Source organism: Oryzias latipes, chromosome 7, assembly GCF_053564925.1.
Source record: "Oryzias latipes strain Hd-rR chromosome 7, Olatipes_Hd-rR_3.1".
Taxonomy (NCBI): Eukaryota; Metazoa; Chordata; class Actinopteri; order Beloniformes; family Adrianichthyidae; genus Oryzias; species Oryzias latipes.
In genome coordinates, this window is record NC_136243.1 from 11,474,693 (window position 1) to 11,494,504 (window position 19,812).

At 41.3% G+C, this 19,812-nt stretch overlaps 2 protein-coding genes across 4 annotated transcripts; one reads left to right on the forward strand and one right to left on the reverse strand.

Moving 5' to 3' along the window:
- Positions 1 to 268: 268 nt before the first annotated feature.
- cd40 (CD40 molecule, TNF receptor superfamily member 5) lies at positions 269 to 9,571 on the forward strand. 3 transcript variants are annotated; one of them, XM_011472913.4, is made up of 9 exons: positions 269 to 429; positions 915 to 996; positions 2,647 to 2,772; positions 2,842 to 2,988; positions 3,071 to 3,164; positions 5,193 to 5,251; positions 5,798 to 5,893; positions 5,979 to 6,010; positions 8,723 to 9,571. In XM_011472913.4, exons 1-9 carry the CDS (start codon positions 391 to 393, stop codon positions 8,963 to 8,965), a joined length of 918 nt encoding a protein of 305 aa, XP_011471215.1. In that variant the 5' UTR covers positions 269 to 390; the 3' UTR covers positions 8,966 to 9,571. The 3 variants fall into 3 exon arrangements, with proteins under 3 accessions (XP_011471215.1, NP_001153907.1, XP_078805601.1); XM_078949475.1 differs by lacking the exon at positions 269 to 429 and adding an exon at positions 550 to 684; NM_001160435.1 differs by lacking the exon at positions 5,979 to 6,010 and having other exon boundaries at positions 391 to 429; positions 5,798 to 5,879; positions 8,725 to 8,965.
- A 2,175-nt stretch (positions 9,572 to 11,746) lies between these two features.
- On the reverse strand, positions 11,747 to 13,102 carry irx7 (iroquois homeobox 7). The gene is made up of 2 exons (XM_023956887.2): positions 12,774 to 13,102; positions 11,747 to 12,682 (listed from the first exon to the last, which is right to left on the reverse strand). The coding sequence occupies exons 1-2, from the start codon at positions 12,984 to 12,986 to the stop codon at positions 11,957 to 11,959; spliced, it is 939 nt and encodes a 312-aa protein (XP_023812655.1). The 5' UTR covers positions 12,987 to 13,102; the 3' UTR covers positions 11,747 to 11,956.
- Between the last annotated feature and the right edge of the window lie 6,710 nt (positions 13,103 to 19,812).

The following is a 19,812-nucleotide window of genomic DNA, read 5'->3' on the forward strand; positions in this document are numbered from 1 at the left end:
TTATTATTTTATTATTGACGATAATGGAAAAATAGAAAAAGGACTGCTAAAGTGGCACGTGCTGAAAGTTAATTTTACGTTTTATTTTAGGCTAACAGCATGCAGCTTGAGCCAAAATAAAGGTTAGGAAGTCATGAAAAAAATAAATACCCTCTTGTGTTTTTTTGTAATACAGTAGTTAATATTCAGTGCGACAGGAGATTAGGTGTTTTCCGGTGTGAAATTCAACCGTTTCCAGGAAATGGTCAGATGAAATAAAAGGGGAGGGGCGGAAGTCCGACTCCCGCGTGACTACTCCTCGCGACGTAGACGCTTTGACTGAAGTCAACCCGTAGAGCCGCTCAAAAGCCTGTCATCTACGAGCGCGTGCGGACCGGACCACTGCACACCATGAATTTCCTCGCAGCTCTTATCCTGACAGTTGCTTTGGTGAGTTCGCAGATTCAATTATTTAACATGCTGTAAAAGTATATAAATATTCCAAAAATATTTTATCTGTAGTCAAACTTGTGTTTGTAAGTCGTTTGTAACATCGTTCTGGGATCATTTCCGGATGGTCCGTTCCTAAATTGCAATAGTCCCGTCGAAATTCTGTGAAGTCGCTGCAGAGGAGTAGCCGCCGTGACTTCACCTACTTTCAGTTTCGATTTGACTCGATTGGCCTAAGGTTGAAATGGACTTTCGGTGAGTTAAAAGCTGGTCAACTTGAGTTATAATAAGCTAAGACCCAAAAACTACAGTGAAAGATTGAAAGTCAGTACTACTTGCTGCTGTTTGTGGCAAAAAGGGGGGGTGGATTTTTTGGGTACTTTCCACCAAACCCCTGACAGTCCTGCAGAGAGGAAGTGAGCCCTCTCTCTGCGCTCAAGGGTGAAGTCAGGACAGCCGCTCATGTGATGTTGTCGGTTTTTCAGGTGGTGGACGCTGAGGACCTCCACTGTGATCCAGATACCCAGTTTGAACAGGGTGGAGAGTGCTGCAAGATGTGTCCCCCAGGTAACCAAGCACTTTGCTGCACACACACACACACACACACACGCTAAAAATGTCCAGGAAATCTAAAGAAAACACTAAAACTTAACTTGGAGTTTAAAAAAAACAATACCACTTATTTATAGTTTCTGCAGAGCAGCAGTACTTTATTAGAAATTCGCCTCTGAGTTGTTGGTGGGACCATGGCACGGAGCAACCCCGCCCCCCTTTCCTCCCCATTGTCGAGAGCTCTCTGTTTACAAGCTCTCCTTATGAAAATAAGTGTACTTGTTTTCTTATGAAAATGGTGTACATGTTGTTTCCCCCATGTTCTTGTGGCATTTTTGTGATACTAGTGGACATATGTAAAGAAAATAAATCTTAAAATTGCATTTCTAAGGTTTTTACGCCTAAATGGCTCCAACATTGCTCGCCATTTTTGTTGCTCTGCTAATGTTAGCATTGAGCTGTGAGGGGCTGTAAGCCAGTGGGAGCGAGTGGGTGATGGGAAGTGGGGGTTGGATTGCTTCACACAGTCTCTCCCACAATTCAGAGGGGAATTTCTAATCAACTACTGCCGCTCTGCAGAAACTATGTCTCAGAAAATGACATGAACGTGTTTTTATATTGACTAAAAACAACAAAATCATCAATAAAAGACCACATGGAACGGTTTCACAATAAAAGAGGATCGGGATGGGACTTAATATAGAAGCTGGAGTAAGCAATGACAAAACAAGTTAGATCTGGGTTTGAAAAACTTGCGTCTTTTTTTTTTTTTTTAATTAAGTGTCAGTTGTTTTTTGTTCCTCTTTTGTCCTTCCACTTCCTTTTAGCTTGTATCTGCATGAAAACATGAAAACGTTTCTGAACCTTCATCCGCTTTGATTTATGTTTAGTTTCCTTTTTTATTTTTTTATTTCCCATGTCTCTAGTTTAATGTCTGTAGCGTAAATATTTCAATGAAAATGTGTTATTGACCAGGCACTAGGGGTTAATATGCATTCTTATTTATAGATTTTTATTTTGAAAATTGGATATGCATTAAAAAAGTAGACTAAATTCATACATTAATGATCTACTTTTAAAGCTATTTTTTTCTTCTTCCAGTTTTCTTTTCCTTTTTAACTCAAGAATTCAACATTTTAGTTCTGAACGGTCTACCTTTGTTTAGTTTAAGTTACTACTAGTTGTGAGAAAAGTGTTTTTTAACCAAACAAATTCAGTTTTAAAAGAAGAAAATAATTCTTTTTAACAAATTCTTCAATAATTATTTACATTGAATCTACCCAGCCCTACCAAAAACCTCTTAATAGAAGTAAAAACTAAACTGTGTTTATGTCGTTTGATATAAATAAAAAAAAACAGATTACACTTTACATATTACTATTAAAATCTGATGATTATCAGAAAAAAACATAATTATTTATTTTTATTCTTTTCAGACTAAAGGGGCAAATATTCTGATCAATTTCTCCACATTATTGGATTATTTTTGTGATTGTACTGATAGAATAGCTTCAGATGAAAGATGCATTTATTATATTATAAAGTAAGATTTATATTTTAAAGTAAAAACCATAGTTTAATATGTTTTCCAATTAAAGTGAGAAGCAGAAGTCCGTTTGGATTTAGTTGAAAGTCACCAACTAAACCTGATTTTTGGGTTTCCAGGTCAGAAAATGCAGTCGTCTCTAGAGTCCTGTAGTGAACCTCACTGCCAGCCCTGCAGGGAGAATGAATACCAGGACAAATACACCAAAGAAAACACATGCAAACTCCAGCCCTACTGTGACCCCAGTGAGTCCTCTTGACCTTTCACCCCACGTGTTGCTATGAAGTTCACCGACAGAGCCCGTCCTCTTTCAGACAAGAACTTTAAGGAGGCGGTCGACATGAAAACAACCGTGAAGCATGTCTGCTCGTGTAAAGACGGCTTCCACTGTTCCAGCCGGGAGTGCATCACTTGTGTGGCTCACACCCCCTGTGGGGTGGGGTCCGGAGTTCAAACTAAAGGTACACTTTCACATTAGGCCTGCAGTTTTGTAGAGATTTTTGTGTGTTGGAGCTGTTTCTTGAAGTCATTTTTGACTTTCAGGCAGCCACATGTCTGACACAGTGTGTGAAGAATGCCGACACGGAACGTTTTCCAATGAAAGCTCCGCTGAAGACGCCTGCTGGACGTGGACAGAGTGAGTGTTCATTTGGCCTGGCCCAAAACTCATCTGAGCCGCGGTCCGCCTTAAACACCCAAAAGGTCTTGTGTAGTTTGTCGATGAGGCGGAAAGATCAAAGTAATTATAGCAGGGTCTGGGTAAATACCTAATTCTGATTGGCTGCGAGGTGTCCATTAAAAATTGATATTGAACACCAATCAAAGAACTTCCAGTCAAATAGCCTGAATGTTCTGTATATTGTGTCGCTGTAAACGGCAGTTGGTAACTGGACCAACAGAAACTCAGAATGTTCTTCCACAGTTCATCACAACAACAAGACGAGTGAGTGTCGTCTAAACATATTTCATGACCAGAGTAAATGGTGGATACAGTGGTACCTCGTTACATCACGGTTCACCTATCGTGGTCCCACACATTTTTTTCCATTGCAACTTTGTACATTTTGTTTTTTACAGGGCACTCTGTGCTGCACCCTGATTGGCTGTGGTCTCCTCCGTGCCGTGTCTCCTGTACAGAATGCGTTCAGTTTGCCACGTTTAGTCTTTGAGCACGATCAGATTGTGTAGCGAGGAGTTTTACAGCCTTAGATCATCTGAAATCCTGCTGCGTTTCACCTAACGCGAGTCATTTTTAGAACGTAACCCGCCGCGATAAACTAGGGATCGCTGTATACCACGGTCTGGATGACAACTTGGTTCTGATTGGCTGCTGGGTGTCCATTAAAAAGTGATGTTGGACTTTGTTTCATCTTCTGGAAAAAAGAAAACCTTAGGAGGTGAACTTTCCCTCTGAAATCCTTTGTGACATTTAGCACAAATACCACTTTCTTCCACTGGTTAGTCCTCATACAATAGATGTAGAGTCTGTAGCTGTTACCATGACAACGTGCCGTACCTCATATTAAATGTTCCACTTCTTGATAAACAACTTGCTAAACTAGTGTAAATAAGTGATTTAATTTTCAGTTATTTCGTAAAGGCAGTAGTCCAAAGCCGCTACGTTGATATGTTATATGTTAATATACATGGAAAAAGTGAAAAGCTGTGGTCTTGGTGTGAAGTTTTCACAGGTGTATCACAAATGAACCCTGTTAAAACCACAGAAGACGTACGAATAAACCACAATAAACAAGTAAATCAACGTAGAACATGAACCGTGCGTGGTTATTGTGCTGTTTATCCTCAACTCATTGGTGATTCGTGTGTCAATTACGTAGTTTTAACGTGAAGTGCGCCGTATACGTTATATAAATGTTATACAGCGGTGGGACATGCGTGAAAAGTCTGTTATACATACGTGAACCGGTACTGGAGAGTCAGAATTGCGTGTAAGCATCTCACAAGAATGACGCAGAATTGTGTAAGATTTACTTAATAATTGCTTATAAACTAAGTGAAATACGCATAAATGGTGTAACCGACCAAAAATTTTGAACAGCTCAAAAACGAATTCTCGTAAAAACCGATCCGCCAAAACCCTCAACAGACATCTGCGCACATCGACGAACACAAGAAAGGCTTGGTACGTGTATCACGCAGGTACCACGAAAAACCATAATTTTATACGTGGAAAATGCGCAAAATGTACGTAGTGGGTGTGTAACACGGCCTTAAGTGACCCCAGTATAATAATGATCAGAATGTCACCCATTCATTTCTGATGATGGACACCTCCACAGGTATTGTCCTCTACATAATTGGTGGACAGAATTCATTTCCCAAAGGTTAGAAAGTGTCCCATCATGATGTCCTGCTTTTCTTTATCTGGCCTGTGTTCTTTCTACACTTTAACTGTTAATCAGCATTCGGGTCTTTGGTCCTCCTCAAAAGCGCAGTGTGAAACCAAATCTAATAAAGCTGCCGAACTGAACTGTTGTAGTTTGAAAACCCTTCAGCTCTCCTCCAAAACTGCCATCAAAAGAGTTAAACACACAGATTCAGTAACCAGACCTTTCTTTACGTTTTCTATTGAATGTATCAAACAAGTGGACCGTCTGATGCGACGCTGCTGTGGATCGGTAAAGAGTTGCTTCTGTCTCTGCAGATGTGGGAGCGGGTTCTACGTTGAGAAAGCCGGAACAAATCGCTCCGACAACATCTGCGGTGAGTTCTGAGCTCGCGCCTGACTGTAAGGGTTTCTCACCTCAATGCTTCCTGCTGTCGGAAACCACACACAAACGGAGAGCGAAAGTGCTGCGACGGGCGTGTGCTACACTTTGTGGTTGGCAGTGTGGGAACAAAAGACTTCTCTGTTTACAACCCAAGCGTGTGCAGACACAGGGAAGGATGCTGTTATCAAATGAGCCTTTCCGTGTAAACTAAATTGGAAATAGGGGGGGGGGTTAAAAAAAACTGAGAGAAACAAGGAAATACTTGCAGACAAAAGTCAAAATCGGATTGCAGTTTTGCAAAAAGGATCACAATAACAAAGGTGAAATTGTTTATTACAGAATCATTAAAATAACATAATTAGTATTTTTTTAATGAAAAATGAACCTAAAAAAGATTTAATTACATTTTTAATAAGAAAGAATAGACGTACCTTTTTTCACGATGTTCCTTTGATATTTCTTTCCCTTCGGATTTTTTCAGGCATGAATAATGACATCATTGCTACAGTAATTCATCTTTTTTTCTCTTTCTTTGCAGCCAAAAATCGTGACCATGTGATAGCCATACTTGCAGTCTTCGGGGTCCTGTGTGCGGTTATGGCTGTAGTTGTCGTTCTTTGGTGTATTCACAAACGTACGTCCTCTGAAGGCTCTCTGGTGACATGTTTGAAGTTTCCATGATCAAAAATGTGTTTCAGCTCTTTGTGTTCTTTTTGTAGGACGATCAGGATCCATGAAGAAGAGTGCAAGGGTACGTGGGAGTTGTAGTTTATACTTTTGATTCTGTTTTTATTAGGAAAGGGATTTGCTCTTTTGAATCTCAAAAAAGTCAAACAAATTATAATTTACTGTTAACCATAAAGTACTTCAACAACGATTTAGCTACCCATAAAGAACCACTTCCAGTGAAAGGTCCATGTATTCTGTGGTACATGTGTGTTTCAGGTTAGATAGATAGATAGAGAGAGAGAGAGAGAGCTTTATTTATCCATTTGGGAGGTTCCCGCATGGAAATTGACATCTCCATCGCATACAGCACTGGTTGACATGCATAGAGGAAAAAGGAAAAAGCAGCACAGTGACTAGAAAAATTAGAAAGATAAGAACAGTAAGAAACAATTTGTATAGCTGTTAGCATATTCCAAAAAAAAAAGGTCATTCAGGCCCTAGCGCCCAAATCGCAAGATTTACACCATGTCGACAATTTGCCTTTTCCTGCTATAGTTGGCGGACGTGCTAGTAAACAGTGTAAACACTAGTCCAGAGTGAACAGCAGTCAAGAATGCGCGTTTAGTCAAACGCCTGGTGTGTACGTAACATCCGTTAGCATGGTTGTTTGCTGATGGTTCTGTTAGAGCAGTGTTTTTCAACCAGTGTGCCGCGGCACACTAGTGTGCCGTGGGAGATGGTCAAGTGTGCCGTGGAGAAATTGCCCTCATTAATCATTCACTGATCTAAAAACATTTCCCATCTCCAGGATATCAGCTCTTTGTTCATCCAAACAGGCCCTAATAAAACACTGAGTAGTTAGGAATATGAAAGATCTTAAAATTACTTTTTCTTTGTGTTTATTTAATTCTATTAAAGACATTTTGATAAGGATCACGTTACCGCGATTTACCTGCAGCTATGACAGTTTGCGGAAAAGTCCCGTCCCTTTAACTGTCTCCACCAATCATTCTTGAAGGCTTAATCACATGTCATCAGTCTGACCAATCAGAAGTGCTTAAAGTCTTCACTTCCTTGTTCTTAATTCTGCTGATAAAGTCGCTCAGTTCTAACAAAAATACCGGCTAAAGCTCTTCTTTAGCGATGTAGCTTTCCACAGAGTCCGGTGTCAGACCGTGAAACAAGTGGACAATACAATAAATCTCAGAGACGCCAGTCTTTCTGCAAGTTTTCGGCACTTTTCACACTACATCTCCCATGATGCATTGGCTTAAAGAGCCAGTGTCCCAGCGCACAATGAGTTGTCCTTGCGAAACGTCTTGAAACCCCAACAAACAAACAGTTTCTAAATTTTTCTAATTTAACTTTCATTTCATCTCTTAGAAAAAACAGCCGCAACTTCCTGCTTTTCCGGCCACAATTATCACAAAAATACACGTGAGATTGCGGGCGGGTGGGGTGGGGTGGGGGGGGGGGGGCTGTCGATCAATACAGACCATGAATTTCTGTTTTCCTTTTTTTTTTTTTTGGATGCTGGTGTGCCGCGGGATTTTTGTCAAGGTTAAAGTGTGCCGTGGCTCAAAAAAGGTTGAAAAACACTGTGTTAGAGGACGGCCTAGGAGATTTGTAAAGCACGAAAAAAGCCTGAAAATATGCAGCTTAAATTTACCTTTTTATATTTTTACCTTTATTAAAATTTTCTGTACATTGCTGGATAATTTATTTGTCAATTTAAATTTTTTTTAATATATAGTAACCAAAGACCATTATGCTATAATAACCAACATAATGCTATTATATAAATATATTTGTGTGTATATATATATATATATATATATAGATATATCTATATATTTATATATATATATATCTATAGATATATATATATGTATATATATATATATATATATATCTATATCTATATAGATATAGATATCTATATATATATAGATATCTATATATAGATATCTATAGATATAGATATCTATATATCTATATAGATATAGATATATAGATATATATATATCTATATATCTATATATATATATCTATAGATATAGATATCTATATATATATAGATATCTATATATATATAGATATATATATTAGGGCTGCACGATATGAGGAAAACTCGCGGTATGCGATATTGGTGATTAATATTGCGATAACGATATAAATTGCGGTATATAAACAAATAGCAAAACAACCAAAAACATCATTTCCATTTCACTGCAACAGTTTAAAAATTATACTCCAAATGACCCTCATCGACGTAGGAGAAAACATCAAACATAAAAGGGCTCATCTGATTAATCAACAACGTTAACGGGTCCTTCCGATTGGTTAAATGCATAGATGGATTTATTTGATTCATTAAATACTTCCAGCTACCATGAGTTTGTTTTAGCACATTTAAGGTAACCATTTATTGCGATTTTCGCCGTCTTTTGCGGTATGCATATTGCACAGCTTGATGTCGCGATAACGATAAATTTGCAATTTGCGGTATATTGTGCAGGCCTTATATATATATATATATATATATATATATATATATATATATATATATATATATATATATATATATATATATATATATATATATATATATATATATATATATATATATAGTGTGTGTGTGTGTGTGTGTGTGTATATATATATATATATATACATATATATATATATATATATATATATATCTTAGTTATTCCTGGAGTGTTAGACCTAAAGCTGTGCATTATGGGTTATTGCTGTGTAAAAACCCTAACTGTGTTTTGTTTTGCTCCCTCAGAGTTCTATTGAAAGTCTGGGACCAGAATCGTTCACGCCCATCAGACAAGAGGAAACGAGGACGCCGGTGGAAACCGAGGACATCGGAATAACGGAGAACGGGAACTGCGTTGTCCAAGAGCACGGGAACGCCGTCAAGCTCTCCCGTCAGGAATCTCAGATGGACACCACGACTGAGCATTCAACCTTATTCTCCTCTTCCTCTGAGGGGAAGTCTTCCTGTGAGAGATTGAATTCCTTGTAAACACTTCAAGTACTTCAGGTGGCCACAAATTCCTGTGGCTACTTTGTGTCATATGTCGCATGGCGAATGCCGCCATCGACAGCCTCAGGAGCGGATGAAAGCGCGGAAAATGAACGAAAAGACGCCTCAACTGCTTCTAAAGACTAAACCCTTCATCTTTAGACGCCATCAGGATGTTAGACCCTGAAAGCTAACGGGATGTCCTCAGATGGACCAACACGCTGAAGATTTTTAGCAGCTTCCTCAATCACTGAAGACATTTGTTTGCATCCTATGTGAAAATCAGAACGTCTAAACCCACACCTAAGATACAGAACAATCAGAAAGGTTGCATGGACTACATACTGTCTAAAGATGGTTTTTAACATATTTATGTAAATATAAATTATAGACTAAAGCTATGACTGCAGTTCATTTAGGTGCAAGGATCCATGACTGTAAATTTCGTTTTTATCCTATAGATCAGAATGTTTGCATGTGGTTCCTGTCAGCTACATTAGAAACCTAAACCTGATTGTGTTCTTTTGACCTATGCACTATTTTTACATTGTTTGAAAGTTTTGTTCTTGTTTCTGGTCATCTTTTATTAAAAATGTTGTAAAAGTGGACTGCTGACATTTCTGCTCCTGGCCACAAGATGGCGACAGAGACCCACTTAAACCAGGTTTCATTTTCTAAAAACAAAGCAATGACAAATAATATGGAGAAAGAAATCCAACAATGCACAGCCAATTATGAAAAATGCATAAGCATCACTGACACATTTTAATATATATGTAACCCTTGTGCTACCCTAGGCATTTTAACATTGGGAGTTGGGTCATCTAGACCCACTAGACAGTGCTCTGAACCTTTTTTCTTCAATGATTTGTGATCTTCACTGGTGTCCATGGATTACATGAAATCTTTCCACCTTTATCCACCTTTGTCATGGTAGGGAGAACACGTCAATGTAAGGGTGGGGTCATCTAAGATAGCACAAGGGTTAAGTGTGACAAAAGCAACAGACCCAAAGCATGCTGGAGGGGGGCATGGGGTCTGATGAGTCAGGGGTCCGAGCTTCAGCAAAATGATGAATGACAAGTCCAAAAAAAACCTGGAACTGTCTGACCTGGTTTAGAAGAACTTGGGAGAAAAGGGAAGCAAAACAAATATTGACAACAGAGTAAAGACAATAACTGTGGAAAAACAAAGAAATTCTATTTCAGAAGGAATGACATGTTATCAAATCTGTCATGTCAGTTAGAGGTAGGAATTGTAGGAAATCAATAAAATAAGAAATACTTTTTATTGACATGATGTCTAGTGACGGCATTTGATTTCCTTTTTTTCAATCATGTCGATTTTACTACTTGGAGATGATGTTTGTGACTCAGCAAAAAGAAAAAACCTGGAAACCTTTTTTAAAAAACAGTTCCCGTAAAATTTTATTTAGAATTTATGTAATATTGTGTTGAAAGGCTGCACTGTGGAGCAGTGGTTAGCGTTTGCCTCACAGCGAGAAGGCCCTGGTTTGAATCCAGGCTGGGTCCTTTCTGTGTGGAGTTTGCATGTTCTCCTCATGCACGTGTGAGTTTTCACTCCAGCTTCCTCCCACAGTCCAAAACACTTTTTATTGGTTAATTAGTGATTCTAAATTGTCCCTAAATGTAAATGCGATCATGTTCCCCCGCAACTGACTGGCAACCTGTTCAGAGTGAACCCCGCCGTCAAGCAACAGGTGCTAGGAAAGGCTCCAGCACATAGTTAGTATAGATTGTTGCAGTTACACATAGTGTCCACAGGGAGGTGAAAAAGTGTCATATTTAGGCCCTTCGTAAAAAAGCAACAACAGAAAAAGGTTTTTTTTATGGTTAACCCTTGTGCTATCCTAGGCATTTGAACATTAGGAGTTGGGTCATCTACACCCACTAGACAGTGCTCTGAACCTTTTTTCTTCAGTGATTTGTGATCTTCACTGTTGTCCATGGATTACATGAAATCTTTCCACCTTTATCCACCTTTGTCATGGTGGTGAGAACATGTCAATGTAAGGGTGGGGTCATCTAAGATAGCACAAGGGTTAAAAATTTGTGTTTCTGTCAAATATATTGGTTCAGATCGGAGTTTATGCCTTCTTATTATCCTTGAGAGCTAAAATTCGCCCCCAACCCCACCTCCATTTTTAAATAAATCGAAGTTACTTTTTTGACACCCTGTGACCCTTGTGCTATCCTAGGCACTTTAACATTGGGAGTTGGGTCATCTAGACCCACTAGTGCTCTGAACCTTTTTTCTTCAATGATTTGTGATCCTCACTGGTGTCCATGGATTACATGAAATCTTTCCACCTTTATCCACCTTTGTCATGGTAGGGATAGCACGTCAATGTAAGGGGGGGTCATCTAAGATGGCACACGGGTTAAAACAGTTCAATTTATGGGTTATTTATATGAGAACATATTTTGGGGGTACTTTTTGAAGCAATTCTAATGGTTGGGTTCATAGTAGTTTAATTTTGACCCAGATTATATTTTTTTTCTGGGTGAAACTTAGTCCATTTTTAGCCTCAGGGTTTGATTAAAAACAATCCAACTGTGAGGTCATTTTGAACTGAGGGGTTTTTCTTTGTCAGCAGTTACATTATATCTCAAAAACCTTATCAAACACTGAAAAAAAACTGTAATTAAACTTTAATCTAACTTCGTTTACGACAAGCACTGACGCATGCGCGGATAACCCCGAAGAAGCCATTAAACCCCGCTTCCACACATCCAAACGTCCAAAACACAGTTTCCCTGCAGGTTTATTTTATTAAAAATAGTTTTTGGAAACAAAGAAAAGCATAATTTACATTTTACTGCTGGAAAAAATACATTTATTTACAGAGAACAGTCGCTCCATCTTTGGTGACTCTGTGGATTCTTAAAAGTTCTTTCGGAACTCCTTCTTGAGGTTCAAAGGTTTGTTAAAGTGCTAAAAATGTGGAGAAAACAGTCTGGAAACTCCTGGTCAGACCATCTGGTGATGGCTGTAATAGGATGGAAGGAACAGTCCGCTCCGTGACGCCCAGTCCGCCCACAGCTTCCCGGCGGGGTGAGGAGCGCAGTCCGCGCCTTTACGCGCTGTTTCTGATGTGGCTGTTTCTGCCAGAGACCAGATCTTGGGTTTCTGACTCCCAGCGGCTCCTTTGCTCTCCTCCGCCGCGCTGTTGAGGAGCGGAGCGGTGCCCTCGACCTTCTTATCGAGCTCAGTTTGATGGTCCTCGCTCCGCTGCGGCGTCTCCAAACCCGCGGGCGCATTCTCCTCTGCGCCGCTCCGAGGCTCCGCGTCACGCTCCACCTCCAGGTGACCTTTCTGCAGGGGGCTCTCCTCTTCGTCGCTCTCTGCCTCCTGCTCATCATCCTCCTCCTCGTCCGACTTGCCCCTGGACGCCCAGCTAACCCTGTTCTCCTTCTTCAAGCGGCGCCGCGCGTTGGCGAACCACGTGGAGACCTGCGTCAGGCTCATCTTGGTGATGATGGCGAGCATGATCTTCTCGCCTTTAGTCGGGTAGGGGTTCTTCAGGTGCTCGTTCAGCCAGGCCTTCAGCGCGCCGGTGCTCTCCCGGGTGGCCACCTTTGCCACCCTGCCGGGATCCTCTGCGCCACCCGGGCGGTAGGGAGGATAGAAAGCGCCTCCGTGCGCCAGGAGCGCGTGGTGGTACGGAGAGGCGGCCTTCAGCTCGAAGCCGTTGTTCTGGAAATTCATATCAAAAGGACAAAAGGTCAAATTGAGCCAGTCAGACTTGGGGTTATTTCTTATTTTGGGGGGAGAAGTGCCGCCTCACCATGTGCGTCATGTGCCTGTGGTGCGCGTAGGGGATGAAGCTGTATCCCTGCAGTCCAGAGAACGGTACGGGAATCCCAGCCGCCACTGCGGCCAGCTGCGGCTGCTGCTGGACACACGGGGGACCCCCCAGCAGCGGAATCTGATATCCGCTCGGCATGTTGACACTCCTATCCAGGAAAAAGTTTCCAAATCCGACCTGCGACGCGGGCATCCTTCCGAGCGTCCCAGCAACTTCCAAATTGGCGAACCCCAACCTCCAGGGCCTGTTTTTATACACCCAGCTGCTCGCACATGTGTGCGCGCGGGTGGGGGCTCATCGGGTGGGGTGGGGGTGGGGGTGGGGGGGTTAACACCATTGACTGTCAGCTGCGTTCAAAAGACCTGCGGCTTTCACAGGCAGCAAATCCCATCAAAGACGCTCCTCGCTGTTCCTTTTAGTGCGCTTCTCTTGGAAATGAGAGTTTCTCCTCCAACTCTGGACTGAAAGCAAAACCTTTGGAGGCGCAACCGAAACCTGCGAACCATCTTGGATCTTTGTAAACTTTTAGCAAATGCGTAAAAGTTCGCAAATGTTCTGAGATCATCACAGACTTCTGTGAGTGGAATATACAAACACCCAAATGAAGTTAGGGGACTGCGCATTGGTTTGGTTGGTTTTTCGCACGTTTTGAAACATGTATAATTGGGTTTCCTGTTCGTTTGATCTCAATTTTCTGACACTTTTTGCGTCAAAACCTGCAGAGAAATCTGCGGAAAAGCAGCCAAACATCAGATCCCTCCCACGTAGACTCCCATTGCCATGACTGACATTCATGCATCTCATGCATTTTCTGCCAAAATGATAGAACGCAATGATGAAACGCATCACAGTCACGAAATTATGCGTGAAAGCGAGTTTCACGCACGCGTAAAAACCTCCCGAAAAGTTTTGCTGATTCCGGATTTCCTGCAGGGATTTCTGCTCCGTTAACGCATCCCAAACCAAGGCCGCAACAAAGCGCGCAATTCAGAGTAATCAAATGGCTCTAATTAAACGAGGTGAAGTGAAGCAAGTGTTGACTAATGTATATGATAATTGCGCGATAACAGATGCGCGCGCCAGTGGGTCACAGATAAGAGAGGATTATTCTTGCGCGCGCGTCCCCCCCGTCCTGTCCTTCAGAGGAGGCCTGGTTCAGGTCTGGACGCAGGAGCAGCTTTTTATGAACAGCTGCAGAAAACCAGTTAAAAAGCAGCAGAGTCATGGTGTGGTGACTCATCAAATTACGAGGTTATTAACGTCTTTCACACATGTAGGATAAACTAGTTTGACATTTGCTTAAATGGTTTTGTACTTTGTAAATCTTTCATGAATTATTATTTTTTGTTTTATTAGTTTTTAAAGTTTCCAAAAAAAAATAAGTTATGGATCTGCGCAGATGCCGTTTTATGTTCAGTATTGTTGCCGTAAATGCAGAAATACCTGAAGAATCTGTCAGAATTAGCTAATTGCCATCAAGAATGTTGCTTTATTATGTATTTTGACTTTATTTTCTACTCTTTTTGCTCCATTTTGCTAAAAGATGTGCAGGTCAAGCAACAGACTTTAAATAAAATCTTCAAATGAGTTATTTTATAAAAGGGTGTTGGACTTAAAATGTGTTTTTGTTTGTTTGTTTGTTCTAAGATTAAACTTTGGAAAAAATAAAAAAATTACTAATGTAATTTGACACAGAAACAAGTTCTGACAGCTGAATGTCCAAAGCCTCGGTGTTTACTGGTTTTCTTCTATTTCTTTTTTTTTTTTTTTGTAGATTTTAGAGTAAAACAGTTAAAGAAAACAAAAAATGATGTTCTAATGTGATTTCAGCTGCCAGCTTTTAAATATATTTCAATACATATCCAGTATGTGCAGTTTTTTAATTAACGTATAAGAAAATAATTCTCCTAAAAAATCAGGGATTTTCGTTTGGATTTTTGAATGAATATTTTTGTCTTACAGAAGAAAAAAAATCTGTTAAAGCAAGAAAAATTACATTTCTGTTTCTATTTTCTTTACAAATTTAGCCAGATATCAGTGTAACCCTTGTGCTATCCTAGGCACTTTAACATTGGGAGTTGGGTCATCTAGACCCACTAAACAGTGCTCTGAACCTTTTTTCTTCAATGATTTGTGATCTTCACTGGTGTCCATGGATTACAAGCAATCTTTCCACCTTTGTCATGGTAGGGACAACACGTCAATGCAAGGGTGGGGTCATCTAAGATAGCACAAGTGTTAACTGACATATATTTACCCCCCAAAAAGGAAAAAAAATGTCAATGTTTGTGTTTTATTCTTGAAATCTTAAAGTTCTAATTTTCTCAGATATTTTTCAAGGATGATTCACACATCAAGTATTAATTTATCTATTTGGTTGTTTGTTAGTATTTTACATAAAAAAGACATCATGTAACTTTTTTTTTTGTTTTCTATGCATTTTGTGATCCAAACCTCTGTATGTTTATACAGTGAATAAAAACTAAGTTTGAAAAAATATGAAAGCCACAATTTCGAATTGATGATGTTGAAATTAAAGTTTTCTTTATGGCAATGTAAGTTTTTCCTAACAGGTTTTGTCAAAAGTTGTGTTCTGATTTTAAGTCTTACATAAAAAGAAGTGTCTTCTCCTCATCAGGTGATATTTACAGCTCCTTTTCTGAACTTTGACCTTTGATCTCCTGACAAAAAGAAAAAAAAGAACAGAAACATTTGATTCTGTTTTTTTTATTTTTTGTGTGTCTTAAAGCCCAAATAAATTCAGGATTAATTCAAACGATCTGTTGGGTTGGAGTGAGGAAAAAAAAAAAGAAGCAAATAAGCAGAAAAGAAAACCTGGTGAATGTGAAGAGAAAGGAGGAATTCATGTGGGTGGGGTCCTTGTAGCCCAGAGCAAATTTGTCCAAGAGCAACAATGGGCCGAACGGAGTGCAAAGAGGAGGCAGCTTATGGTATCAGCGCTCCTCGTCTCTCCACACCAACGGCTCAGGGGCTGCTGCTGCTTTTGTCGGAGAATTTCCTTCATCCTCTTCCTCTTTTGGCAGCCCGGCCTCGGTGCAGGTGTTGTCGTCTCTCTGACGGCCTTCCGCTGTTTGCCGTGAGGATGTCGCTCGTTTACGGGGCGGGGGGGGAGGGAAGAAAAGTCACCAAATGGAAGACGACCAAACAGATAGCAGGAGATGCCACAGAGGATGGAGGGATCCGTATCCCCAGATAAGCTGTTCCCAAACGGTCCTCCTTTATCTGCAAATCCTGGCATTTTCACTCTGATTAGTGGATAACCAGATGGGCCCGCTGTTGGATTTAAATGCAGAAACTCAGTGCAAGTGCTTTGATGAGCGAGTCGGGGCAATGTTGAAAGGCGTGACCTCAATTACAGGCCGTCCCCTTTACCTGCAAGCCGACAAAAGGCCCTAAACGTGTCATTAGAGCAGCGTGAAGGAGGCCAAAGCTCAGAGGAATCCACACAACCTTTCACACCTTCCTCCCGCTTGTTCGTTTACCTTTGCTGCACTTCATTCAGGGGGGGGAAACAAAAATATTCAAATGCCTGCCGCAACATTTTTTTTTTCTTCCCCCATAAAGGAACGGAAAACCCGAAACATCATTCAGGTAAACAGCCATAACCGAATTCTGCAGAAACACAAATGGGAGATGTAAGCAAAGTGGGAATCTTATCAAAGCTCTCCCACCTACCCACTATTTAACCCCCCCCTGCTGCTGCCGCCTCAGGCCCCCTTCCACTCTTTGTCCTTTGTCATTACTCTTATCAGAGCCACTCTATCACTCTCTTAACATAGTAGCGGAGCTCAAACTACTTGCAAATGTAAGTCTGTCTTTGTTTGTGGGGGGGGTCCAGCTCCCTCCTGGGTGCAGCCTGATTGACGGCCCTCCACTGTGTGACTGACAGCCGGCGCTGGTTAGAGAGTGACAGCTGTTGCTGCCCTGCTGTCCCCCCCCCCCCAACACCTGGGGTTGGGGACTTGGTTGGTAGGTGCCCTGGTCCCCCAGAGGGAGGGGGGGGGGGGGGGGTGGCAAGGTCAGAATCCTGGGTTAGCTTGCTAACGTCAGGGGGCATTGTTTGCCCGCCCATCCTACCTCAGGTGCGCTCGCCGTTCAGGTCAGCTTGTCAGCGTTGGCGCTGCATGAACCTGCTCCACATGTGTGTGTGGAGGCAGCAGATCCAGTTTACAGCCCCAAACGTTCCCCACAATCAGCCCTTTGTTGTTTTGGTAACCAAAAATATGCTCGAATGCTCAGTAAAGATGATAAATGCATAATACGTGCTGTATGAACGTTTGCTACGACCTGTCGCCTGCAGCATGCCTGTAGAAGAAAATGTCAACATTGTCGCTCTTCGGGCTCATCGAACGGTCTACGATCTTAAGCGTTTACTGCAAGCCTCTGGAGGATCCTACACCTCGATGTTCGTGGGACTCCAGAGTCACCAGCAGCCTCAAGCTTCATTTAATTGAAAAACAAAGACTTTTATCTTTTTGACACTTCAATAAAATTTGCATAATAATTTGGAACGCGCTGTGTTATTAGGTAATCCCCCCCAAAAACGTGTCATCACCAAGCATGGCACAGGTTCTCCAGCATCTGTCTGCAGTAGTTTACCCTGACATGTTATGAGGGTTCAAAAGAAGTTTGGTTTTCTATTCAAACTGTCCAGAATTGACTTCCAGTTCCTTTATGCATTTTCCTATGTCATATGTTAAAAGCACATTCACCTTAGGCTCCCAAAGGTGTTTCATAAGTAGGGTGTTATCTACTATATGTGTATCGTACTTTCTACGCTATAGAGCACACCAGATCATAAGGCTCATCGCCAATGAATGGTCTGTTTTTGCACCTGTAAGGTGCAAAAAAATATAAGGCGCATAACTATCTGCATTCACAGGAATTGTAGAACTTGTTTGTCACACGCTACACGTTAGCCACACTAGCATATTTACAATACCTGTAACCCCCAACTTAGTTTGCAACATGTTAAAAACAGACTAATACTGCTAAAACAAACATTACTGTGACTACGCAAACTCCCAAGTAACACGGGACACCTAAAAAAAAAAAAACACGCTGCTACATGTTAGTCTCATTTGTGTATTTACAACAACACCCAACTTTTTGAAAACCCTTCTGCTATCTTGTGGGGTCCAGATGACCCCACCCTTACATTGATGTGTTCTCCCTACCATGACAAAGGTGGATAAAGGTGGAAAGATTTCATGTAATCCATGGACACCAGTGAAGATCACAAATCATTGAAAAAAAAAGGTTCAGCGCACTGTCTAGTGGGTCTAGAAGACCCAACTCCCAATGTTAAAGTGCCTAGGATTGCACAAGGGTCATGAAAACAGACGAAGCACAGAGTACTTCTCAAAATTACTTCACCATCAGTAAAACTTTTAAGTGCAACTTATTTGTTCCAGATATGACTTTTTTTTTTTTTTTTGCTGGCGTTCAACTCTAAGACAGGTTTAAAAAAGTATTTTCAATGTTTTTAGGTTACTCCCTTCCAAATCCCACTCTGGATGTTTTGTTATATCATTTCTAATCTGGGAAATATATTTCAAACCATTTTTTAAACCATAAATCAATTCAGAGCTTCATTATTTTTTCCTCGTCTTACAACATCTGCAGCGCCGTCACCTTGACGCTATCAGTCATTCTGACCCAAAGGGTCAATTCGCTTCCATGTCCCTGTATGAAGCCTTAATCCAATTGACAGATTATTGTGAGGTTACAGTGCAGCCCTACAAAGCTTTGGGGGGAAGGAGTGAAGGGGAGCAGACAGCAAATGGTATGGTCCACCCCCTGCTGCTTCAGGTTCAACTTCACTTTGGGGTTGTCAAAACTCCAATTCTAGATCATTTTAAAGTAGAGTTGATGGCTGAGCTGCATCAGGTTGTACATTTATGCTTTTGCATAAAGATTTACAACAGCATAAACTAAGGTTTGTAGCTTTTTAACGGCAGTGCTGATAAAAAGCTGCGGCTACTCGATGCAAATGAGGGGGATTTAAAATGATGCGTTTCCTCTTTAACTGCATGGTTAAAACTCAGTCTCTCCTGGATCAGTTGCGAGGACATTTGCATGTGCAACCCTCTTAAAGATTTTTAAAGATTGGCAGTAAAGGGCGACTCTGAAGTACCAACACAAGGAAGAAGACAAGGTCCATTTTCTCCAAACGTTTAGAAAGCGAGAAGTTCACAGCGGGACGTTTGGTTCATCCTACAAACCAAGCAAAGGTCGATGGGTTGATGGGTGTGTTCACACAGACCTCGGCAACGCACGTTCATACAATATAAAAGGTCAATGTAAACGTACATAAATGCACGTTTTGGACTTCTGTGTTCATGCAAATCTATGCAAGTGTCTACGTACAAAACATGTGACCATTGAACGCACGTTGAAATTAAAACCTGGTCAGTCAGAGACTCGGATTAGGTAGTGGCATATAGATGGGCTAAATGCCTGATCAAGAACCTACATCGAGTGCGTTCTTGATCCCGCGTTACATGCCAGGTGTGTTCGTAGTTCATTACATATGCCATCCGAGGCCTCAGAGAGCGGCTAACGAGGTTATTGGGCATCTGTGACATCTACATTTTGGGGCCTGTTTTGGGAGACAAAAGTCAGGAGGAAGGACATGGGCGCTCTTGTGTTTTCCAGCTCCGGAGCACAAAGCCGAGGCAGCCGGCGGTGGGAGGCTGCGCTCTCATGGAAATGAGCAACCGAACCAACAATGCGGCGCCTAATCTCCTCAGAGAGAGAGGAATCAGTTACACAGCAGTATGCACCCCTCCATGCTTTTCATTAGAGGCCGTGTGCTATTGAAACACTCCCCTCCACCCCTCATCCCGCGCACACACACAACCCTCGCGTGTAGCCACAGGCCTTACACCCACCAGCTACAAGGTAGCCCCCTCAACAACAGAAGGGGTTGAAATAAGTGGGGCAGAGGGTGGTATGGGGGGGGATGATACAAGGCCTCAAAGCACGAGATTAGAGT